At 35.9% G+C, this 26,429-nt stretch overlaps 1 protein-coding gene and 1 long non-coding RNA gene across 3 annotated transcripts in view; one reads left to right on the top strand and one right to left on the bottom strand.

Annotated features, from left to right (window-relative positions):
- Positions 1–26,429, bottom strand: part of LOC129745951 (protein amalgam-like) — a 159,345-nt gene that overhangs the window by 18,339 nt on the left and 114,577 nt on the right. Inside the window, exons 6-8 of one of the 2 annotated variants that reach the window (XM_055739351.1) lie at positions 25,064–25,161; positions 2,653–2,783; positions 2,344–2,524 (exon numbers count right to left, since the gene is read on the bottom strand). In XM_055739351.1, the coding sequence (XP_055595326.1) occupies positions 2,344–2,524; positions 2,653–2,783; positions 25,064–25,161 (410 nt within the window). Of the gene's footprint in view, positions 1–2,343; positions 2,525–2,652; positions 2,799–25,063; positions 25,162–26,429 lie in introns of both variants that reach the window. The other variant, XM_055739350.1, reaches the window with a different exon arrangement.
- LOC129745952 (uncharacterized) lies at positions 17,003–17,393 on the top strand. The gene is made up of 3 exons (XR_008737216.1): positions 17,003–17,051; positions 17,130–17,196; positions 17,268–17,393. It is a non-coding gene; the product is annotated as an uncharacterized LOC129745952 (long non-coding RNA).

Consider the following 26,429-nt stretch of genomic DNA (forward strand, 5'->3'; position numbering starts at 1 on the left):
TCAGCATTTATTATGCCTGTTTCAAAGAGTTTCCTAATATGACATAGTAAAATTATGTTTTTTAAAAAAGGTGTAACAATATTTGGTGCACTTACTGAAATTTATCGTTTTAGTTGTCCAAAAAGCTTTTTGAATCTGCTTCATTCAGTACCATTCAACCAATAGGAAGATTTTTACCTTTTTGTTAGTCAAATGTATTCAAAACATTATGAAGCCAGACTAAATATTAAATTCTATCGATGTTTCACTAAAGCCAGGCGAAAAATACTTAATTTATTTTGACATCCATCCTATATGAAAGAAGTATCATGTTTCAGAGTTCCCGTATTGTTTTTAAATATTTTTAAATATAATTCAGCAATCGTAAACTGTTCATCACTTTTTTGGTGCCAAAGGACAAAAACATCCGAAAATATATTTTATGGAAATAAAGCTGTCAAAAAGTTTGGAAAAATCAAAATAACAACTATGTACAACATTTAAAAAATTCATTGAGTACATGAAAAAGATTGAGTAGCAAGCATTCGGGAAAGTGTTTGATATCTTTTCTTTCGAGTTGTGGTGACAATCATGGCGAAAAATTGTGAAAGACCGTGCTTTTACTTGTTATTTTTTTTTTTTGTGGTGAGGATAAAAAAATTACACATTTTTTCTAGATGCTAGAATAGGTGTCATTTTTTCTTGAAAATTTATTAACGAAAAAAAACTGGGGAAATTAGAACCAGTAAATATATGTTGATCGATTTCCAATCGGAAGATTGAGCTTCTTGAGCTTGTTTAACTGTTTAGGAAGTACTTTTATCTGGTATCTACGATTGATTTGATTATATGAAAGACCAAAAAACTAATCACTCGTCCCTCATGAAAAATTCCCGAAAAGTGACCGCATCACAAAACTAATTTAGCGCGAACGGCATATTCGAAAGCAGTCGGTTCAATCTCCGTCTTATCAATTCTTTTCCTCAATTTAGGGATTGCTGCTGTTCGAGAGAAATTTTTTCCGCCTCACGGCATCATCATTTGCATAATTCAACCGTTTGCTCGCAATTACAAAACTCTCCAATTCAAACTGCCCTCGGTGCCTTCTTCAATCTCAAGTAATTTGGAACTGCCAGGACTTCCGGGCCAGGCCAAGCAAGATCAGCTCAGCTCAGGGTGGCTGAAATTGGCTGTTCGCGAGCCAGAGTCGTCACACAATCAAAGATAAACTGGCGAAAGACCAGCGCGTGGCTGGCTAGTCAATTTTAGTCCTTAATTCGATAGAATTGAAAAGTTTTTCCCGGTCGCTTTATTTCTCCTCGGACTTTTTCCTGCTTCAACTGTTTCGCGGATGCTCCCCGCACATTTTGCGAGTTTTTGTTGGCAAAATGGAATTCTTCGGGCGATATGAAGCTTGCCCATAATTACATTCAACTTTTATTATGCATGCCGTCTGAAGATGGGGAGCCTCAAGAAACTCGTCAGGCGATGAACTGAAGATAAATTGAAAAGTTTATTTCTACAGAGAAATTCGTTTCGGCCATTTTTCAGATCGTTTTGGAGCCTGTTATTTGGATTTGCTTACAGTGTAAACTGCAAATGTTAAAAATTGTTCAAGATGGTTCGAAGGCTTAACGAGTTTTTTGGGAATAGGATACATAGATGAACTTTGATATCTTCTGGTTCAAGGACCAATAACTTTGACTGTGCGGTGATAAAAGTAAGTTCTTATGCAAAAGACAAATCTGATACGAAACTTTCCTGAGTTTATCAGAGCATTCATTACTTATTTGGATTTCGAGTTCTAAATTTTTATTTCAAAAAAGTCAAAAAAATCAAAAAAGTTTCCACCACAAAGATCTAAAAGAGAACTCGTAGTTGGGTCACGAGAGTATGATTCAGCTGTATGCATTTATTGAATTATCCTAAAAACCTCTTGATTAACCCTGACGCAAACCCTCGTACCGAACCAATCATCGAGAATATTCATATTAATAAAATCGCTCATAACTTCACCTTTTCCCCCAAAAATTCAAACCCTAATTTAATCTCGAAACCCGCATCAATTTAATTTTGATAGACGGCCTAACTGTTGCCTGTTAAAGTAAGGTCAAGGGGCAGTCGAAAGTAGAGAAAAAAAAAACCACTCGCCGTTTTACTCGTTAGCACTCAGTTCAAGGTCTGCGTGCTAGTCTATATTGCTGATTCCTGAACACACCTTCGCTCTCCGGGAAAAAAGCCCCAACAAGTCAAAAAAGAAACTGCATTAATATTTCAAACACGTGTTATCCGGACCTTTCCCGTTCGTAAGAAACTCAATCGTGGAGGATGAGGTCGGTCAAAGAATAAAAAATATACACTCACCATCAGCTTTCGGTACAGTAATCGAATTTCCTCGATCGCCGGAAAGGACTCAACGCTCCAGGTCAGGTTGTACATTTCCCGATATCGGCTGTACATGGGCGAGTGAAATTGGGCTGGCCCGGGGCGTCCCGAAACTTCGATGTACTTTTTTGCCCGACCAAGCGAGTTTTCCGCCACGCAGCTTCCGGTGGAGGAAAAAGATGAAATATTAAACATTTCAATCTTTTCAAATTTTCATTCGAATGATTGCTGTGGGAAGGATGGCAGGATCCATCTCTGTTCGGGAAAGGCACCCCGGAAAAATCTTACCTGTAATTGCCAAAATCAGACTGACGGACGTTCCGGATCTTGAGATAGTGTTTGTCTCCGCGAGTGTCCATCGTTCGGCGGTCGTTCGGATGAAGGAGGAACGAATCCTGGTACCACATCATCTGCAGGTTCTGTAAATGCACAAACTAGAAACATTAAAACGGAATTAGTGGATTGATGCATTTTCTAGGTTCTATGTTCGAAGTTCTTGAACTTAGTTCTTCGGCAGAATTCAAATTCATAAGATTTTAAAAATCAAAATCAGATTCATCCTTTGTTATTCATATTTTAATTCAGATTCATAAACCGAATAAAAAATAATTTATTTCAATAATGAATGCAGATTGGCCAGTGGATTGGAATCCACCATTCAAAGTTTGAATTTAAGATTTTGATTCAGAGCTCTGGAACATATCTAGACTCATATTTAAAATTCTGATCTTGATTCAGAAATCGTATTGAAATTCTAAAATGAAGAATAGTGAATATCTTCAAAGTGAAAAGTGTTTCTCAGTTGGATTTTCGGATATTTGGCTAATGGCAAAAAAGGTTTCGAAGTTTTCAACCCATCAGCAGATGATGTTTCAAGGCAATTACCAGAAACTTTTTCTATTTTCTCGGTGGAAGCACTAGCACTAAAAAACATCAACAGGATTCCAATTTTTGATTTGATTTACAAAAAGGGTTTATTTTGATAAAGAGACTTTATAACTTCACGAAAAGAAATCTGCACGGAATATGAGATTTTCTCGTTGTTAATCGTTGATATTGAAATTTGAGAAAAAACCAAATTTCAAAGTTGGATCGAGTTTGCTAGAATTTTAAACATCAAAATTTTAATCTCTTACTTTAATAGTTGAAATATCCGGATTCGATCTAGAGTTGAAAGATTCAGCTTATTTGATCCAAGCAAAGAAGTTGTTTTATTTCAAGCGAAGGCTTTCTAGGAAAAAAAGCTATTTTGTGTTCATTTCAAATAAGCTTCACCTTCCAGAATCTCGAGAAAATAAAAAAAAAATTCAAATTTTTATTACAAAATTATTTTTATCGAAATGGTTTTCTCACTTTCAAATATTCATAGATGATGGTTGTTGCATTTCGAACCTGAAGATCGCAGGCTTGGTTCAGTAGAAAGAATTCCATATCACCAATGGTTGTTACCAGGCCCGTGCGAAGGTACCGTTCATGAGGGGGAGGGGGGGTTTTCAAAACTCGAATTAAGCTCAAAATAATATCTTTATTTATTATTCTATTTTTGCCGTAATCACGTCTGACTATAATAAAAACTTTTTTATAGAATTCAATTGATAACTCAAGGGAGAAGCATTTTGGTGCTTATGTTTTTATGATTGACTTGGTAGATTTGAGCGTCCTGAACTCGAATCTTTTGTCAAATTCAGACCATCAAATTTAGTTTTGTGATATGCAGTTTTGAAATGTGTCAGTTTTTAGTGAAATCAATTATTGATAACTGATAATCTATTAAAACTAAATTTAAGAAAACATCCAATTCTAATTTTGTTTATTATACTTCATTCTATTAAGTTATAGTTTTTTTGATGATGATGATGATGATGATGATGATGCATGATCTAAGTAAGTGAAATTCATCAGTTTTTAAAAATTTTGAAAAAAAAATCTGATTGGGCACAAGAGTTTTTGGCATAACTGCAGAAAGTTAAAAAAAAAACAAAAGCGCCGATGGTGTCTAGCGGATAGGCTAGCGCGAGTTTGGTATTGGAATGCAAGTCGTACTGAGTTCGATTCCCGGTATCAGCAAGAAAACTTTTGGATTAGAATCCCATAAGTGGCCGACAGGATAGATGTGATTCCTCTTATAACTGACTATATAATAAGAATGTTCAAGCAGTTGCCAGCTGGCCAGGTATAAACACGCATGCCGAAATACCTGTAATAAACTAGCCAACCTGATTGACTCGTTCTTCCAACATAAACCTACATCAACACAATACATTCACTCCATAACAGTTCATACGAAGCCATGGGGTCCGGGTATGGTGTACGCGTTGCACTGGAGATTTGACGAACCTAATCATCTAAGAATGCATGTGAGCACATACTTAGGCAGAAAATGCGGTGAATCCGTGCACCCATGGTGGATAACCAACAACACAACAACAACTGCAGAAAGTTAAAAAAAAATACTTGTTTTCATTTAACAAATTTGTTGAAACTTTTCAATCGATTGAATTAATGCTTTAAAAATATCTCAAATTCAATTTAGTTTGAAACATCTTTTTAAATTTGTTAAACTAGGAGAAGTAAACAAATAGAAAGCTTCTATAACTTTTTTAGCAGAACTCAAAATTACTTGAAGTTTTAAGAAAGGATGATAATTGATTAAATTTTTGTTTTTAAGTGTTATGTTTTTGTCTTAAAGTTTTGTCAAAAGTGCAGAACTTTCTAAAATAATTTTAACTTATTTTCAAAAGTTATTTCAATAGAAAAAAAAGAATAGAAAAAATTGCATTCAGGGCATCCAATTCCGTCAAAATTACGTGTAAAATTAATTGCACCACGGAAAATAGTAAATTTTGTGGGTAATTTATCATAACCTTTTTGAATGTGATATTGAAAATTGAGAGGAACAAGGAACAAATTTCAATTGAAGCTGAATTTCCATTATCGAAGAATATTTCATTTCAGCATAACATTTGTAACGACATGCAAGATTTCTTTTATTTAAAATTTCCAGTTATCAAGTAGAGGATATTAAATTTAAGATTTGTTTTGCTAATTCTGTGGACCTCGTGAGAGATATTTAAATACCTGTCTCATGGTTTCCAACTTGTCGATTTATAAATTTAGTACGCGAATATTTAGTTTTGAAGTTAAAATGGATCGTTTCAGTCTCTGTTCTTGTTAAGCTTAAACTTTTAATATAATCCCATTCTTAAGACATGGTAATGTTTTTGTGTGTCAAGTTTTAATACAAAATGTTAATCGAATAGCAAATCAAAATTTACAATTAGAAATAAATTTCAATTTGAGAACGTTATTTTATGTTGTAAAACGAAATGTCTCAAACCTGATTCCGCCGGAGGCCAAGCCCAAATTTCTGACTTGCTTGTTAATACTTATTTTTAAACACCTTATAAGATCAAGTAATTTCCCGATACTAGGGTGAAAATATTACTTGTAAAAAATCTCCTTTGGGGGGAGGGGGTTCATCCTTTAACCCCCCCCCCCCCCCCCCGTTCGCACGGCCTTGGTTGTTACTCCGTGATGGATCGAGACTTATTGAACAATTCTGATACACTCTCTATTTGACCATCAATAACGGTGCCGGCCACGTTCTAGCAGTCAATAGATAAGTTGGAAAAATTAAGAAAGGGATGATAGAAATAAATCTGTGCATAAGGACCAAGGTCGCTTCTGCATCCTCACAAATAATATTGTTCTGCTAGTGTGGGTTAAAGGATCAGCAGGATTCAGCAAACATTTTTGACCAATGCGATCTCAAAAGTTGTTTGAACAAAATCCCTAATTAATTTTCAATGTTTTTATTTTTTTATACAATTTCTAACACGACTCCTTTTAAATTATATTTAGCTAAGATTTCCTAAAACTATTTTGTATTTCTCATTCGTGGAAGGGCTGTTATGTCTAGTTTTCAAGAATTATTTTGTCCAACTTTGCACACTTAATATGAAATTATTATTAAATACATGAACTTTTTCTATTTTTTTCCCAACACATTATTAAACATTTTTATCTTAGTCTTAGGTGGACTATCCAATTTATATGTTTTTCTCTATATCTGAGTGAAAACCTATTATTGAAAATGATTAAACTCATAAGATCAGCTAATAACCCTGACGGTAGTTCCTATTGCATCTATAAATTGGTAAAAAGGGGCAAGAGTTTCTGAAATTGTAGTATTTGAAACATTTTTTTACACAACCACACCTATTTTTCCTCATCAATAAACATTGGTTCCTCTCTTAACAGCTTCTTAAAAATATTTATAAATAACGTTTTAAAATAGGCGATGCATTTCGAGTCTATGTCATATGTTAATTATAAATTTGATAAATGTGATAATTTTTTTTTTAAAACATATTCTTATTTAAATTGTCAAAAGAATTAAAAAAAATTGTTTTTTTCTGTTACGATCGTTCAAACTATCGACAAAGCAAAACAATATTAAAAAATCATAATTTTTATTAGGCACTCATGAGAACTCCTTTGAAAATATAAGGAATATATTTTTTCACTATCATGAAATAACTTCCAAACTTCACATCTTTGAAACAAACAAATATCTTTTTTCTCAAATTCTAGTAAGATTTTTAAAACCTGAAAGAAATTAACAAACAAGGTCTTATATTTTTCTATTTGCAAATTCATAACCATCTGACAGACATTTGATTTTCGAGTTTTGAAGTATGGTTCTGCTTGTTTTCTGAGAAAGAGAATCAAGAATTTAACTGAATAATGCGATGCTCATTATTTTTTCTAAAGTTTGAACCGTTTCTAATAAAATAATGACACAAAATGCTTTCTATTCAAATTAAACAAGGCAACATAGTTTACATATTTTCGATGTGCAAAGAACTTAGGAACTGATTTAGACTAATTTGGGATCGCTGATTCCAAACATGCAATAAGTATTTTTTTTTAAAGATATGGTTTTCGAAATAACTTGGAAAATTGGTAAAAATTCATATAATTTATGCGTGAACTGTTTGGATCGAAATGTAGAAGTGAACAAAGATTTTAAAATTAGGGGAGAATGAGGATACTTGATCCCTTAGGTTACTAGAATCCTTCACTATATCTCGAAACAGGAATGTTTCACAAACATCAAATGTTCTAGAAAAATGTGCCTAATTGAACAAAACAACAGCTCCGTTATCTCAACAAATTTTAATGATTTTATTTTTCGAGTTATTGAACTTTGTTTGCAAAATTTAAGAAAATGTTATTTGAAGATCTTTTTTATCACTTTGAAATGTTTCTCACATGAAAAAATTATAATAAAAATATTTACTCCAATAGGTCAATCGTTATTGTATAATATGAACTTAATTCCATGTTGTCAAGACAAAAGTAAACTCAATTTTTTTTTTTTAAAAGGAATGCTATGCTATGGGTAGGTATAATTGATCGCTAGAGTTAAAAAAGATATATTTTTCTTCTGAATAGATGATTGGTTATCATGAAATAACTAATATCTGCAAAACACTAATTTTTGTCCAGAAATTATCTGCTAAAAAGGACTAAAAATACTGTATTTATTTAAAAACTATAAAATTGCGCCTTAAAGTATGCAATGAATTTAGGGTAGTAGACAAACTTTGAATTCTCTTCGTCTGATACTTACAAACTGTGAAATGAGAACTAATATGGCAAAAAATAGTCAACGGACCTTTTTCCTTTGATTTTCAGTAGATCTTTGTCTAGGGTCAGGGCACCCTGAATAATAGACCAAGTCTCCTTTAGTAAAGGCAGAGATGCGTAAACTCGCCTCGGAAAGAATCCTTCGGCTGATTTCTTCCGAGTTTAACTTGCTATTTGCAGATTGATTTTATCTTCGTTCCAATCATCACATCAATGTGCACAAAATGAAGAAAACAGTTTTGCATTGATATTTTCCATGCCTCGCAGGAATAAAACAACAACGAAACAACAGAACGAAGCTGACCGAATGCACACGAGCGATCGTTGCCCGACGGACCGAGTTAACATTTCTCGCACCCTTTTCTCGCTCGTTTCCCGTTCCCTTGAATCTATCACTTTTAGCCACGCCCCCATGCGTTGCCCGATTGATGTGTTCGGCTGCCGAACGAAAACGATTTTTTCAGAACTGTACGTTCATTTCGCTGATGTTTCCCCCGATTGCTGTTTACTCCTGCCGAGTTTACCTGAAGCTTCCTTCCTGATGCTTTCCGAATTGAACTATCGATAGCATCATTGCAGTTTGAGTTTAACGAAATAAAATCGTTCTGCAAAGAAGGGCAAAGTGCGAGTATGAAGACTCGCGATTTTAACATCTCTGAGTAAAGGATCAAGTCTCCTGTAACTTAAAAAAATATCACAATTTTTTTAGTCTCACGAAAATGCTTCAAGTTTATTTACGAGTTCATGTATCGTTCTAACTATTGGAGCATATAAACTTGAAATTACCTGCTGTCAGAGAACGCAAAAGACGGCGAGTTGCTAAATTTTCCCAAAAAGATATGATGAAAATAAGAAAAGGGAATCAAGTATCCCCATTCTTCCCTAAAGGCTTTCACTCTATGATAAACTTTCCAGAAGATTAAATTAGACATCTGAAAAAAAGTTAGAGAAATTTTCTTATTGTTTATTTATTCCTCATGTTGCTAAATATGACAATTTTGACGAAATTTCTATGACATTTTATCCCAGATTGAATTTAACATATTTCTAAAACCATATGTTCAATCGTTTTGCAGACTTCGACAAAATTCTTAAATGAGTAAAATCTTTACAAACGAATACTCGAAGACTTTCTCCAGTGGTGTCAGAATAAGTTGTAATGATATCAGAGGGGTGCAAGTGCTTATATGGAAGTTTCGAGAAAACGCATATCAGAAAGATCCGTCTAGGCATTCAACGATGTTTGAAAAAACTAGCAAGAATTTTTTTTAAAGGGTGATGAGGTTAAAATTTGGTCAATATCACCTTGACGTTTTTCTATCAATTTTGCATTTAAAAAACCTGAACACCCCTCATTTTGAAGGTGTGTGTGTGTAGAATGTTGCTCCTATTTTGATTTTGGAATTCACTCTTCAGTTGTCAAAATGCGGTCCAAGGAAGAAGAGCAGCGTATCAAAATTTTGCTCGCGCATCGCGAAAATCCGAACGACTCGCACGCAAAGCTGGCAAAATCGCTAAAAGTTGCCTAATCAACCGTTACAAATGTAATTAAAGTGTTTGGGGAACGTTTGTCGACAGCCAGGAAGTCTGGATCGGGGGAAAATCGAAAACCAGAAGCCGCTGAGACGACAAAGAGAGTTGCTGGTAGTTTCAAACGAAACCCCAACCTCTCTCTCCGAGATACCGCAAATAAGCTGGGTGTATCGTCTACAACCGTGCATCGCGCCAAAAAACGAGCCGGACTATCGACTTACAAGAAGATAGTGACTACAAATCGCGATGATAAACAAAATACGACGGCCAAAGCGCGATCTCGGAGGCTGTACACGACGATGCTGACGAAGTTTGACTGCGTGGTAATGGACGACGAAACCTACGTCAAAGCCGAATACTAGCAGCTTCCAGGATATTTTCAAGCACATGAAACTTTCAAGGCTCGCGAAGAAATATCTGGTTTGGCAAGCCATCTGTACATGTGACTTGAAAAGCAGCATTTTCATAGCTTCCGTGACTGTCAACCAAGAAATTTACGTGAAAGAATGTTTGAATAAACGTCTGCTGCCTTTCCTGAAGAAACACGGTTGTTCCGTACTGTTTTGGCCGGATTTGGCATCTTGCCATTACGGTAAAAAGGCCATGGAGTGGTACGCCGCCAACAACATGCAGGTGGTTCCCAAGGACAAGAACCCTCCCAACACGCCAGAGCTCCGCCCAATTGAGAAATACTGGGCTATTGTCAAGCGGAACCTAAAAAAGACCAAAAAACTGCTAAGGACGAGCAGCAGTTCAAGGCAAATTGGCTTTCTGTGGCGAAAAAGGTGGACAAGGTGGCTGTACAAAATCTGATGGCAGAGGTTAAGCGTAAGGCCCGGCAATTCGGATTTGGAAAAGTGGAAGCCTAACTGAATATTTTTCCTGAATATTATACTTATTAAACTTGAAAAAGAAATTTAATTTGATTTTTTACACGCGTTTTCCCTTGACCAAATTTTGACCGTATCACCCTTTACATCGAAATCTTGGTATTGTTCACATTTGTTGTTGTAAAACGGTTATTTTTTCAAATTTTTATATCGTAAGCAAATATTTCAAAAAATAGATGAACATAAATTCTAAAGCTTCAGCTTGTATTATTTTGTTTTAGAAATATTTTTTTTCGAAAAACAAAATGTCTGAGAGAACAAGAACAGATATCAATTCAGTGCGCCAACATAAAAAAGTGAGCAAAGAGCAACGCTATTCATGAGTTTTCTTTATTTTCATGTACCTTCTATTTCCAATTTTAAAGTACAAATTACATTTTAAATTTTAAAAAAAAATTGTGGTTTTTGCAACTGCCAAATTTATTTGAACATGATTGCAGATACTCGAAATTTTTTTTGTCAATAACCTGACCTCCGGAAGGGTTATCACGTTGTTGAAAATGCCTCAAATCGGTAGGAAGGTATTATATTCCTTGCTTCAATGGCTCGAGCACAGCACGTGAACCGGAAATGTCAAAAGAATGTGTTTCCGTTTCCAAGCGCTACAGTTCAGCAAGCAGAAGCAGCAGCAACAGCCGGTGCAGTTCATATATGTTTCCATTCGCTGTCAGCCAGGCAGTCGGAGAGATTTTCTGACAGCACGCAAGATGAATTGGTTCAGGTGCTTCGGAAGTTCGGTGGAGCACCCGTCCTGTATCGACAGTTGGATTGTGTGCTACCTGGCGCCATCTGTATCGAAATGTCGGAGATGTGGGTGGATCCTACTTTTGGTGGATAAGAAACCGAAAGAGGAACTAACCCATATTGCTTAGCAATATTTTCATTGTTACACATCTAAATGTCATACATTTGCCAGGCAAAAACGGATGAACGAAATTTAAAAGGCATTCCAAAAAGATGCTTGAATGCCGCCAAGGAAGAAAAAAACTCCAACTACAACAAAGGAAGTCCAACCCCGAAGTAAGTTTGTTGAAACAAATTTCCAAACAGGAACCTAAAGTCAAATTCATCCTCACACGTTCTCTTTGAATGGGAATGAAGAAAGGAAAAAAAAATATAAAAGCAGACAAAAAACACTCCAACAGCCCTGAGTATCCAATTTGTGCAAACCGTGCAGCCGGAAAATTCGCACGAGAAAACATTCGCATACAACAAACTTGGGCGAGCTCCCACTGACTGATTCCGGGAGTTTCCAGCATTGAGCAGCATGGCGGAGCAGAAAAATCAACGCCAGAGCAGAGCAAAACATGAAAGAAAGCGCGCACACATAAATCAATCCTGAATCGACAGGTTTTGTGAGGATTCCTTTCAGCTCCGTGCCAGTTGGGGATGCTGTTGAATGGAAAATGAAAAACCCATATAGGTACCAGGAAGGAAGAAAAACTTTGAAGAACTTTGGCACCACCATCGCTCGTCGGCTGACTGGCATTGAGCAAGAGCGAGTGAGTCGAGGAAAATTCCGGAGGAGAAACATGTAAAAAACCATTCGTTGGCTCAATGGTTGGCCGTTGGAATGAAAGGGCAACTTTTCCTCACGGGCGCCAATATTTGATTGGGTCATTGCAAGACAAAGAGTGAACTTCGAATTGTTTTAGCTTTGACTCAGCAGGAAAAAGTAGTGGATACTCTACGTTTGTTACGTTGTGAGAAGATTAAAAGTTAACCTTTTTCAAGCTGTTACAAATCTGTTGAATATCTGTGCAGAGCTATGGAGTGCTTTAAAGGCTGCATGGAAAAGTTAAGTTTATTTTATCAAATTGCAAATCACAGGTGTAAATAGGTGATTGCTGGGCTGGCATATCTTATAACCTAAATCTGATGGATACCAATTTTTGATCCAAAAATACCTGAAGTACGACCAAGATTTTGGTCATGAACGAAAAACATATAAAAATTGCTCATCAAAACATATCGAAAGATTTTAAATCGTAATACCTTTTATAATTATACCTATAAAACTTGCGCAAAAAATGTTTTAATATGAAGCATTAATAAAAAATTTCAACAACACAATTGAATAAACCTGACCAAAACCGGGCATTCCTCATTAAAATCCAGGCAACCGGGCCGAGCTGGACTGTTCCCAAAATTTGTATAAAATACCTGGGGAAACCCGGATAAATCCTTACGAAACGAATTTGCGCCTTTATCGGTGAGGGTTAAAGAGTTGAAAATGAAAGACGGATAGAAGAACAGAAGAAAATTCTAAGGTGGTGAAAAGAGCGAAGAGCATTTGAAATAGAAGCTTGACCACATGCTAAATTCTTTATCCCGCATCCATTCACTGTATTGAAGAAGTAGTACCCAATAGAGAAGGCACTACATTTTTCGATACAGTTAATTATGGATGGTTCGACCGCCATGTGAGTGTGCACATGTGCCGAACGCACATGTGCCGAACGCAACGGACAGTCCGTTCGGCACATGTGCACACTCACATGGCGGTCGAACCATCCATAATTAACTGTATCGAAAAATGTAGTGCCTTCTCTATTGGGTACTACTTCTTCAATACAGTTAATTGATGCGGGACAAAGAATTTAGCATGTGGTCAAGCTTCTATTTCAAATGCTCTTCGCTCTTTTCACCACCTTAGAATTTTCTTCTGATCTTCTATCCGTCTTTCATTTTCAACTCTTTAACCCTCACCGATAAAGCCGCAAATTCATTTCATAAAACAAATTCACGGTGATTTCTCCTCTTAAAATAATAAATCCTTACTTTAAATGAAATACAATTTGTTTTTTTTTTTGCTTTAATAAAATTAAATTTTTTGATGGCCATATAAGGTTGATTTAATTGAAATTGTTTTTTCCAATATTTAGCTACTGAATGCACTTTTACGATTAACACAAAATCAGTTAAATTTTGTCTTACTTCTAGAAAACCGTTTTTTTTAAATAGAAGCTTCGGTAGAATGTATGTATCGATATCCGTACAATTTTGTTTTTAATTGTAGAAAAATGTAAAAGATAAATATGTGGATTTAACAGAGCTTCCATTTATCTAAATTTAATCAAATTTTGTTATTTTTTATATTTTAAACTCCAATGAGATGGATCATAAATTTCTGATTTCAGGTCGCGATTATAACATAAAGTGTGTCAAAAATGACAAAAATGACAAAAATGACAAAAATTACAAAAATTACAAAAATTAAAAAAATTACAAAAATTACAAAAATGACAAAAATGACAAAAATGACAAAAATGACAAAAATGATAAAAATGACAAAAATGACAAAAATGACAAAAATGACAAAAATGACAAAAATGACAAAAATGACAAAAATGACAAAAATGACAAAAATGACAAAAATGACAAAAATGACAAAAATGACAAAAATGACAAAAATGACAAAAATGACAAAAATGACAAAAATGACAAAAATGACAAAAATGACAAAAATGACAAAAATGACAAAAATGACAAAAATGACAAAAATGACAAAAATGACAAAAATGACAAAAATGACAAAAATGACAAAAATGACAAAAATGACAAAAATGACAAAAATGACAAAAATGACAAAAATGACAAAAATGACAAAAATGACAAAAATGACAAAAATGACAAAATGTTTTATTTGGAAGTTGGAGACTTTTGTTTTTTATGCTTCAATTTAAATGTTATCCTTTTTTATGATAATTTTTGATGGAAGATTACATTTCAAATAAATATGTTTATATATTTTCTAAAAATTATGCTTTTTAGAGGCGTTTAAGTTCTAGGACCAATTAAAGGTACCAGTTCAGTTCCGAAATAGAAACTGTAGGTTTAAAGTTGGAAATTTCGATCATTCATATCTTTGTATTCTTTCAGTAACGGCGAAACCTTTGTTGAAAATTCTCATTGAAACTTGCAAATATTATCATGAACTATAAATAAATTTCCTGAAAGATATAAACTTCCCGTCAATGTATGAATAAATATATTTATTTTTTCAAAACCACCACTTAAAGGATCTTAAGTAGGATAACTCGACCTGCTTTAGTTGATTTTGAAACGCATTTCGTTATTTCACTGTCAAAAACCAACTCATAATTATTCCATTAATTATGAGTTGGTTTTAAACAGTCCATCAATGTCCAATTGATCAGGAAAAATCGCTCAAGACATGTTAATATTGTAATTTAGTGGAAAATACCTAACACGAGTTATTTTAAAATGTATTCCGATAAAAAATTGCTGTTTGAAGAGATTGACTTCAAGTTGAAAAGACCAGAAAGATCTTTAGACAAATGAACTCTTTTCCCCTACTAGAGTATATTTACATTAAAATCAGAAAAAAAACTACAAAATTTAATTCACTCTTACCAAAATGAATATCTGTGTTTTTTTACCCATATCAAGAAGATCAAATCTCCTGAATATACTATTTATGTCAAGTATACGTTGGATTTTTTTTTTATAAAAATTGTATAAAATACTTTGTTCTCATTTCAGAAGATCATTCTCATGAAAAAAATAACATTAAAATATTAATGGATTTTACTGGATACATCGAAGTCGAAGTTCTTTTTTTCGAAATCAGCGGGCTCCGAAGTCCTCAATTTATAAAAAAAAGAGGTAGCGACATACATATGAGTTGCAATATATATTTTTTTGAATATTTGATTTTTTAGCATTTTAAGTGAAAGCAAAAATAACTCGTTGATGCGATTGACGGACCTTAGCCTGGAAGTTCTATTACTTTTGATTATGATTAAAATTTCTTAAGGTTAAAGAAATAGTAAAAACAAATTGGCATGTTTGGACGGAAAATAGTGACTTATGAAAATTCTGGTTCAATGATGTTCAAAAAAATTTTTTTTTTGGAAACTTCAAATAAAAATTTTGGTTCTTTGATTGCTTAACTTGATTTTGATCAACATTGCTTAAATTTCTCATACTCTTTTCGGGCCAGCCAATGATTAGTTGAAGCCTGCAGAGGATAAAGTTCAATAAATGTTAATTTTCCCATACCTAATGTTGAATTTTTTTTATTATCGCATAACCATTTGAGCGACTCTAACATTGGAGTTCCTTTCAAAATATTGATCCTTATAATAACTGTAATTGCTTCTAGAGAAGGCGTTGATTTGATTGCAACGCACGCGTTTTTTTTTCGTGCCTGGAGTGAAACTCCGATTAAAGGTCTAACCGACACGGAACTAGAATTAGAGTGCATCGCGTCAGAAAACGTTGGATGTGAAATTTTCAAAGGTGTTCACAGTGTTATGATTTTGGAATCTCACTCGCAAAACCATATATTCGACAAATCCCCGAGTATTTGTGCATTTTCTTGGGAAAATAGTGGTTGTGGTCAAGTGTTGCGAAAGTTGTGAAAAATTGGAGAATTAAAAATTTTTATCCGTAATTTTTGTGCCTTTGTTACGGTTTTATCCGTTAGCCCAATCTACGTTTTGAACGGAAATTAACAAAAATCAAATATTTGCCCGAGCGCTCATCCACATCAGCATACAAAGCTAAGTGATTTGTTAATTTTTTCATTAGTTATCATATTCTAAGCTATAAACTTTGAATTTAATCAGAACATTCGTTTAAATCTGTCTACCACACACTTGTAAAACAAAATTATAACGAAATCGGCACTATGATAGTACATATTCTTGTTCGTTGTTTTTTTTTTCTTCAATCCGGCGTAGAAAGGTCAAAGCTTGCTTAACAATTATTTGATCATGAGGAATAGGAATGATCTAAAGTTTTCGAAATTAAATCTTTGCTAAGAGCAAGTTTACTGGTATACTTATGCTTATGCTTATGCTTATGATACATACACAGCCAGATCTTGTCAGCATCCCGGTGAGTAGTAAAAGTACATTTACTACTCATCTTAACTCGGCCGGGCCCACTGTGCAGTATTGGGCGCAGAGACAACTGGAACACAGGGAGGAAGAAACGTGGACAACAGTACCATACGTTTCCATGTTTATCAAGTGTTGAAAAGGTTCACGTTGAAAGCACATTTGCTAAACTTTACTGTGCTTCTTGATGGTGACCCTTGTGAGTTCGTCCTTCTTTGGATGGAAATGACGTTTTTCAGCACAGAAATCCAAAACATTGCGGTATAAATTGAATCAATTGATACTTCGTAAATGTATCAAATCATGTACTGAATGTTTATTTTGTCAAACCAAATGTTTCGGATTTTTCACCATCATCTCTGGTCATTGACCTTGGATATAGCGCCGATACTCGCTCTGGAAAATAAATATTGAAAGAACAGAGAAAAAATTAGTACTACCACAAAATCCACGGTGGGGGAAGGTACATCGCCGGCGTACACAGCAAAAAATAATGTGACGATGGCCGATGTAAATTGAGCGGATGTTAGCCACAATATGTAATATTATGATTTTTTTATTGTGATACTACTCAACTGTTCGTTTATTACATCTAATCGATGTACACAATTTTAAACATGTCTGTTAATGTAATATTACATCGTCAATGTAATCACATCGAAGCAGCTCATAACTGTCAACAAAATAATTTTCATATCCAAAACTCCGGAAGGGTTTCTGAGGCTCAGAGGCAACCAATCTACTGGTAAGATATATCGATTTGTTGCTTATTTTTAAGCAAATCCAGTGATATTCACTGATTTTCATATTTTTTTGGTTCCAGAAAATTTATTCCGAAGAAAAAAAGTACAAAGAGTGTGGATAGGAGTTTTAAATCTTCAGAAAGGAGAGTAAGTCCTATTATGATTATTTTTTCATACCCGCTAAGCCTTGATATTCACGTTTTCTTTTATTTTTTTAGGCACAACGCAATATCCCGAGAATTTCTTCATGCCGAACATGCCGATCCGAGGCCAGTATCGAAATTCAGCGTCAGAAGAGACAATTGTTTTGTTCGGAGTCTGAAGTTAGACTTTTTTATAATAGCTACACTTTGATGTGATCGCTAAGGAAAGGCCAACAAATGAAAACCTCTAAACGTATCCCAAGGATAACAGACGCGTTTTATAGCGCTCATGAACTAAAATTGTGAAAATCCAGTTATTGAACTTCCAGAAAAATGGCTGTTGTGAAACATAACTTTAGCTATGAAGAGCCAAGTGTTTGCAATTAGATTAATATAAATCTGAACAAATCAAATTAGCAGTTTAATTGAATATTAACCCATCTGAAATGTCCCAGTAAATTATGCACAGATTCCTACAGAGTACAGAGTATCATTTGTTAGGCGAATTGTGATTTTTCAATAAATATTTCGTCATTTTGACTATCGCATTTTTTCCTAAAACAAAGAGTTCGAACGAAACTTGTTAATTGTAGAGTTTTCCACGTTTCTGAAAGTTCTACGACCATTTACATAAATAATATTGTCCTTTGAATTGTATCAACATTTTTCAACGTTTCTGTGCTGAATAAATGTTCCCATGTTTCTCTACTACGATAAATTTTTTAGTGTAATTTTGTTACATCTTATCGAGGTCACAGGTTTTACATCAAAACGATGTTATATTAGGTAGCATTTGCGACTCAAGTTATGTGCACGTTTTTGATGTAATAACGCAACACTTTTTTTGCTGTGTAGCCAACGACGAAGAGGAGCCACTCCCAACGATGAGTGAAGTTAAGGAAGCCATTCGCCAGCTGAATAGAAACAAGTCGGCTGGGAAGGATGGCATCGCAGCTGAACTCATCAAAATGGGCCCGGACAGGTTGGCCGATTGCCTACACCGGTTGATAATCCGGATCTGGGACATAGAACAGCTACCGGAGGAGTGGAAGGAGGGGGTAATATGCCCCATCTACAAGAAGGGCGACAAATTGGACTGTGAGAACTACCGAGCGATCACTGTCCTCAATGCCGCCTACAAAGTGTTGTCCCGAATCCTACTCCGCCGCCTAACGCCACAAGCAAACAGATTCGTGGGAAGTCATCAGGCCGGCTTCATGGAGGGACGGTCTACGACGGACCAGATATTCACATTGCGGCAAATCCTCCAAAAATGCCGTGAACACCAAGTCCCTACGCATCATCTATTCATCGACTTCAAAGCCGCATACGACACGATCGACCGTAACGAGCTATGGAAAATCATGGACAAGGCGACGATGGATGGAACGCAGTGCTGTGTGCGGATTTCGGGTGAATTGTCGAGTTCATTCGAATCGCGCAGGGGGCTTCGACAAGGTGATGGTCTATCCTGCATGATGTTCAACGTGGCGCTAGAAGGTGTTATTCGACGAGCGGTGGGCGAAATGCGGGGCACGATTTTCAACAGATCCAGTCAACTTATCTGCTTTGCCGATGACATTGATATAGTCGGCAGATCATCTGCGGCGGTGGAGGAGATCTACCGCAAACTGAAACGCGAAGCAGGAAGGATTGGGTTGATGATTAATACGTCCAAGACGAAGTACATGCTGGCCTGCGGATCCGAGACCGACCGAACCCGCTTGTCCAGTAATAACAAGGTCACGATCGACGGCGACGAGCTAGAGATAGTCGAAGACTTTGTCTATCTCGGCTCACTGGTGACCGCAGACAATGACACCAGCCGTGAGATCCGGAGGCGAATTATCAGCGGAAGTCGTGCCTACTATGGACTCCACAAGCAACTGCGGTCGAGAAGACTTAGCCCTCGCACGAAGTGTAACCTGTATATGACGCTCATTAGACCGGTTGTTCTCTACGGGCACGAGACATGGATATTGCTCGAGGAGGACCTGCGTACACTCGGAGTATTCGAGCGACGAGTGTTAAGAACCATCTTTGGCGGCGTACAGGAGAACGGAGTGTGGAGGCGAAGGATGAACCACGAGCTCGCGCTGTGAAGTGGGAATTTTAGGAATTATGTTCGTCAAGTTATGTCGTAAGACGGAATACTATGTAAATAAAAAATAATACCACAAAATCTTTTGAAATGAACTCTTTCAAAAGATTTTGAGCAATAAATGTGTAAGTTTCAACATCGAGACTAAAATTATAAGTTGGTGATTGTAGCCATACATCCATGACTTATACAGTATCTGGCACATAATTTAGCACATGCACAAACTGTCAGCATCATTAATTGAAGAAATTTCTGATTTTTCGAGTATTTCTGTCTTATACACATCTCACTTCCCTTCCAACATGAACTACATGAAACCTGATAATGTTTCCGACATTGTACTTCTTTAGTTGAGAGTAAAATGCAATAAAAAAAACTCCCCAGTGTCTCCTAAAAATCAATTATAAGAATTTCCTAATTTCTTAGGCACTTGAGAATTCCAAGGTACAATTTTCCGGATTTCAACATCAGTTGAGTAATCATATTTAAATAAGAAATATCATGGAACGAACTCACCAATTGTAGAAGTAGGAAGTCTGTTTCCACTTGTAGCGGATCATTCAACGATGTCAACAGCAATCTGCACTTGTACCGATAATCTTGGAGTACGTGGGAACCAGTATTTCACTTCCGTATGCACTAGTTTAAACGAGTTTGAATCCACTTCTGATACGACCTTGTGAACCTTGGTAGCTTCAACATGTGAAAAACAAGCCTAGTTCCCTAAATTTACCCGTACTACGCTTTTCCGTGTGTGCTTCTTTTTCCGTTCTGTTAAGTATTCGCTGCACATATTAGGTAAGTATTCCAAACTTCTATTTCAAAATCACATTCATCCACTTTGCAATCAAAGTAGTCCCCCACCATTCAAACGCAAAACACGTGGAGACAAAAAAAACAAGCAATTTTCATTTTCCCATAATTTCCCATCATTTGGCTTCGTACACAATTGAAGAACACACTCCTTGCTCAATTATTTTCTGATCATTAACTTCCCAAAATCTCCCAGATCGACACTGATTTTCTAACACCCAACTAAGTGAAAACCATTAGCCTTCAGACCGAAACAAACTAGCATCTAGCTAGAGAAACTAGACCTATCGAAGAATATTCACAAAACTGAACCGCCTCGACCGAATCTATGCAAAATCAAAAGCACTATAAAACGAAATATCCTCGTTTTTTACCGCCTCTTTTAACATCATCCGGCTATCCTATGGTAATGTTTTCCTCCTACTAAGAGCAAGTTTACTGGTATTGGGAAAAAGTGGTAGAAATTTTGACATTCTGAAATTTTTACCATGCAAAAATGTTTTCAAGATCTTGGGGCGTTATATTTTTTTTTTTTGCAACTTTGTTTCTATTTTGGTCGAAGTGATAGAATTATTGCTATTTTTGCATCACAGCATGCGAAAATACAACACGTGTTGTAAAAGAACTAGAAGGCCACAGATCTTGGAAAGGTTTTTGCATGGCAAAATTTTCAAAATGTACCGTAAGTGTCAAAATTTCTACCACTTTTTCCCAACACCAGTGAACTTGCTCTAATTAATTTCATTTTTTGTGCAAAGGCAATCGCAATCGGCATTTGTTTCTTCATAATTTTAATACATAACTTAGAGGTAAACGATAAATTAATTCTATGGAAGGTATGTTCATGAAGATATTTAACTATTTTTTTTACAAAATGATTTGAAAATTTAATCTTGTTCTATAAGATTTTCGATCGACTGATAATTGGATGTAATATTTTTTATTTACGGCACTTCAGTCTATTAATCTTAGTCATACTTACAGTATTGTCATCTTGTCTGTCACTTTTGTTAAGTTTAATGTCTGGATTATTCACTATTTTTGTTGTTTCTGTGGAAGGTAAAATTGTGGTTGAATAATGATTTTTAATTTTTAATTTGTTATACAAAGTCTTACCAAATAAATATGATTAAAATCTATACAGTGGATTTGAAAAACTATGGGTAAACGGCTATTTTGAAAATGGAGTCTGATTTGTGGTACTAAATTTTGGTTTTGGCGTTTAATGGATGGCTATTGGTTATGTTGAGAGTGAGTGTCTTTTTGGTAGGAACTATTTCGGAGAGATGTTGAGTTTTGTATTTTTGTTATTCTCACAAATACTTCATTGTCTCAAACAACAAAAATACAAAACTCAACATCTCTCCGAAATAGTTCCTTCCAAAAAAGACACTCGCTCTCAACATAACCAATAGCCATCCATTAAACGCCAAAACCAAAATTTAGTACCACAAATCAGACTCCATTTTCAAAAAAGCCGTTTACCCATAGTTTTTCAAATTCACTGTGTAGATTTTAATCATATTTATTTGGTAAGACTTTGTATAACAAATTCAAAATCAAAAATCATTATTCAACCATAATTTTACCTTCCACAGAATCAACAAAAATAGTGAACAATCCAGACATTAAACTTAACAAAAGTGACAGACAAGATGACAATATTGTAAGTAGGACAAAGATTATGCTAAGATCAATGTAGTGTTCTTAAATTTAAGTATTCACAACTTTTGTAGTTTCCCTGAAGATGAGACTAATCAGTCTTGAAACGTTGGAGTAAATATAATATCATCTCAAAAATAATAGACTGAAGTGCCGTAAATAAAAAAAATATTACATTTAATCTTGTTTTCAAAGAACTTCATGAAGGTTTTTATAACCCATTTTTCTGTTTTATCAATGTTTCTTTTCAATAAGGAGCAATGGCGCTATATGCAAGGCCAATAAGCAGATATAAGGTACAAGAAATTCAGTATTTTCCCATCACATTTCAATAAATCTAAGCGAAGAATTTAAATGCGTTGAAATTAACCGACAGAAATTAAAGTCCACCTAAAATTAAGAATTTTTGTGTAAAATAACCTTATTTCCATCCAATTGAGGAGGAAAAAGACTTGAGACTGGGAATCCGAACTCGAACTAGCTAACCCTAATGCTGCAGCCGAAACTTTCTCGCACATCCTCAACTACGTAATCGACGACAACTGAAAGCGACAAAAAGGCGTGCCCTTCGAAATTTCAACAAGCACAAATCTCCGCATACCAAGGAAGAATATCGCAAACTCAACTCCACCTATAAAAAAAGCCTGTCAACGTAGCTATCAAAACCATCTTAGTCGAATTCAGCAAAATCTCAAGACTAGCCCAAAATCCTTCTGGAATCACGTTAAGAATCAGCGGAATGAACCTGGAACACCGTCCTGCATGTTCCTGGATGGCATCATGGCGAACTCTGACTCCGGAATCTGCGATCTCTTTGCCAATAAATTCTCGAGCATCTTTGATACATCTTCAATAACCGACGATTAACTGAATTGTGCCATCAGGAGTGTTTCACCACTGGGCTTTTCTTTAAACGGTATTACAGTCGCTGACCCAACCATCTCTAAAGCAGCCACTAAGCTCAAAAACTCCTTATCTACGGGCCCGGATGGGATACCAGCTACATTCCTGAAGTGTTTTATGCCTTCTTTGCTGACTCCTATCAGGCTTATCTTCCAAGCATCGCTTGACCAGGCCACCTTCCCCTCACTATGGATAGAAGCTTACATGTTCCCGTTTCATAAACAGGGAGATAGGAAAGATGTTAATAATTACCGAGGAATTTCAGCTCTGTGTGCTATAGCCAAACTTTTCGAATTGGTGGTTTTAGATCCCATTTTCATGTTCTGCAAGCACAACCTCTCCAACGACCAGCATGGATTTATTCCTCAACGCTCAACTACAACTAACTTACCAATCTTTACTTTGTATGTGCATGAAAGTTTTGCAAAGAAATCCCAAACTGATGCCATCTATACCGATCTGTCTGCCGCATTCGACAAGGTGAACCATGATTTTGCCATCGGAAAGTGCGCGTGTTTAGGATTTTGTGGATCCCTTATTGGCTGGTTCCGCAGTTACCTTACTGGACGTAAATTGACAGTTCGTACGGGTAACTGTTTTTCCAGGCAGTTCTCAGCTTCATCAGGCGTGCCTCAGGGGAGTCATTTAGGGCCGTTAGTATTCCTAATCTACTTCAATGACGTGCTGCAACTCCTCGATGGACCAAAATTGGCGTATGCCGACGACTTGAAACTGTACTACTCTATCAAGGGCTCCGAAGATGTGAACTTCCTGCAGAATCAGTTTAACCTCTTTGCCTCCTGGTATGATGCCAATCGCCTACCTTTAAACCGTAATAAATGTGTAGTAATATGATTTTCCCGCAAACGACGCCCGTTCTCAGCCGTTTATTTCCTTGGAAACGATGTAATCTCTCGAGCTCAACACGGGAAAGATCTTGGTGTGATCCTCGACGCGCGGCTGGATTTTAAGAATCACACCAACTATATCGTTGACAAAGCCTCCAGAAGCATAGGTCTACTTTTCCGCATGACGAAGGACTTTAAGGACATCTACTGCCTGAAGAGTCTTTACTGCAGTCTGGTTCGATCGATCCTCGCATATGCTTCTGCGGTTTGGTGCCCATATTATCAAAACGGTTCTGATCGCATCAAAGCCATCCAACGACGTTTTTTTGAGGTATGCCCTTCGACACTAAAACTGGCAAGACCCTTTTCGACTTCCCAGCTACGAAAGCCGCTGCCGCCTGATCGACATCGACACGCTGCAAGCCCTTAGGACCGCCACTCGTGCTTCTTTCGTCGCTGATCTGCTTTCATCAAGAATCGACTCTCCCGCACTTTTGGAAGTTCTTCCACTTAGCGCCCGACCTCGTGGTTTGAGGAATCAGGATCTTCAGATTTTCGTTCCTGTTAGACTAAACAATTACGGTCCAACTCTGCAATAATTAGCGTCATCAAGACTTTTAACCGCTTTTCAGAGCATTTTGATTTTGACGTTTCGAAGGTTGTATTCTGAAAGAGAATCTTAGTGTTCTAAGTTCAGTGTAGATTTGTATTTGTAGTTAGTCTCTTAATTTTTAAATATCATTTGGATCAATATATGATCTGTTGATTTAATAATAATAAATAATTTAAACAAAAACCAACGACTGGTATCCAGGAGCGCACTACCAATAAGTTCCCATCGTAAAAATATCTAATCATGGAAACGTAATGTCCACGTTTCTTCCTCCAAACTTTAAAAAACGTAGTTTTGGTTCCAATTCTGAGTTTAAATTCCATTCAATCATGTATTGTTCCATAAATTCAATGACTTCAAAATTTTAAGCTAAGCGTGCCAGATTGATCGGTTCTACCCGGACTTGAGAAAAAGGTCTGGTCCGGCCTGGCCCGAATTAAGTTTATTAAAACCGGATTTTTCACGAGTTGATTCACTTTATTTGAAAAACTTTTTTTTTTTTTTTCAGATACAATTTTGACTCCGTCAATGTATTTTGATTAAAACATATAAAAACAAAAACGATTCTAGTGTTTTTTCTTCTTGATTTCTATTGAATAATTTCATTTTTATTAATAATCTTTATTGAAGATTTGTCATTCAGGCCAGTTAAAAATTTTTATGTTTCGATCAAATTTGCACTGATTTTAGGTTGAAAATTTAAAAATCAAATGCCCAGTTTTTGCCAGGATTTAAGATAAAATTATCAGGATTCACTCCGGCCGGTTCCATGCGAATAAAATTCTTGCAATCTTATTTTAAGCTTACTAAGACTTGGAACATAGAGTCCGAAGGAGTACATCATGTTCTGTATATGATTTTTTTTTCGATGTGTTAAGCTTCAATTTCAAAAGCACTTGTTAATTTATTTTTATCAAATTTTCAGACTTACCTCCGGTGTCGTATCGCCATGAACGGTGCAAACCAGCTGGGCTTCGTATCCTTCGCCGGCATGGACCCATGTTTTCTCGACCGTTATTTCGGGTGGTGCTGAAATTTATCAAACGGACAAAAGGAAGAAAGGAAAAGAAAAAGTGGGCATTACTTCAAACAGTCTGTTTATTCAACCACGCAAATCCCGGCCCTCAATCTTCTCAATGCTGCTGCTACAGCAAAACCTTTACATGAAAATATGCCACCTTCAGATGTTTAGGAAAACATTACACTTTAAGGCCCCCAATTACGATTTCGGCCGACCTGGCGGTGGACGTTAATTGTCTTGTTTCATTCAACCAATCCACCCACCCCGAACAACAGTAGGGCTATTTATTTGCATTCCACAACAAGCTTTCTTCAGGAGTTTTTTTTATCTTGTTTGTCCGAACGAAGGATAAGATTAAACAATTTTATTCCATCAGGGTAGAAAGGCATTCATTTTAATCATAACGAACCCATCCACAACGGACTGAAGAGGGATCTTTTTCCTTATCCTCTTCAGGAACACATTGAAACCAAGCGATGAGGGATTGGAAATGAAATCAAAATAAAATAAACAAATTCATCTAGCCGTGAAAAGGGATAATGTAGGTGTAGGCAATAGAAATTCTTGGATTTTTTTTCCCTTAAGGTATCAAAAAAAGTGGCGAAATAATTGTTTCATGGTAAAATAATCACATTTAAAAAAAAGCTAATCTGAAGTAGTCCCCTTTCTCATTTTTATTGTTATTCTTATGGCAACCGTCATAATCAATCTCTAAATCAAATTCCATACATCTTTGACTTGATAAACAAGACCTGAATACGTGTTTCTTATATTCTTTTCTACATCATGAAAAACTAATCAAACGAATCCCAAACTCAGTTCGCGAGGGTTTATTTTGGTCAGTCAGTTAGCCAATTTTGGAACCATTTGAGAAATATATTTTCGGGAGTTGAAAACAAACTTATCGTGACCTTTCGGCTGCCCTCCGAAACAAATTAAACAAACATCCATCCACCAAATTATTTTTACCGTAAAAAATTTCCAAAGAAACGGACCATAGGAAAAAAAACTCGAAGGAAAACTCTTTTCGGAAGTGGTTACACTTTTGCACACTCATTGCACAACAATTTTCCTTCCCGATTCGTTTGGCTGGAGCTTGATTTGTTGAAGGTTGGTGGTGTTTTTTTCTGTTTTCTCTCGATCGTCTAGCTACTTTCTTCCCAACTGTTGCTCTTTTGGATTCATTTGGTCTGCAATTGGTTTGAATGTTGCGCACGAATTCTGGTTCTGGCGCTGCTGTTGAAAGAGTTTTTTTCTCTCCGACTTCCTTTTCTGC

This window comes from Uranotaenia lowii, chromosome 2 (assembly GCF_029784155.1).
Source record: "Uranotaenia lowii strain MFRU-FL chromosome 2, ASM2978415v1, whole genome shotgun sequence".
Taxonomy (NCBI): domain Eukaryota; kingdom Metazoa; phylum Arthropoda; class Insecta; order Diptera; family Culicidae; genus Uranotaenia; species Uranotaenia lowii.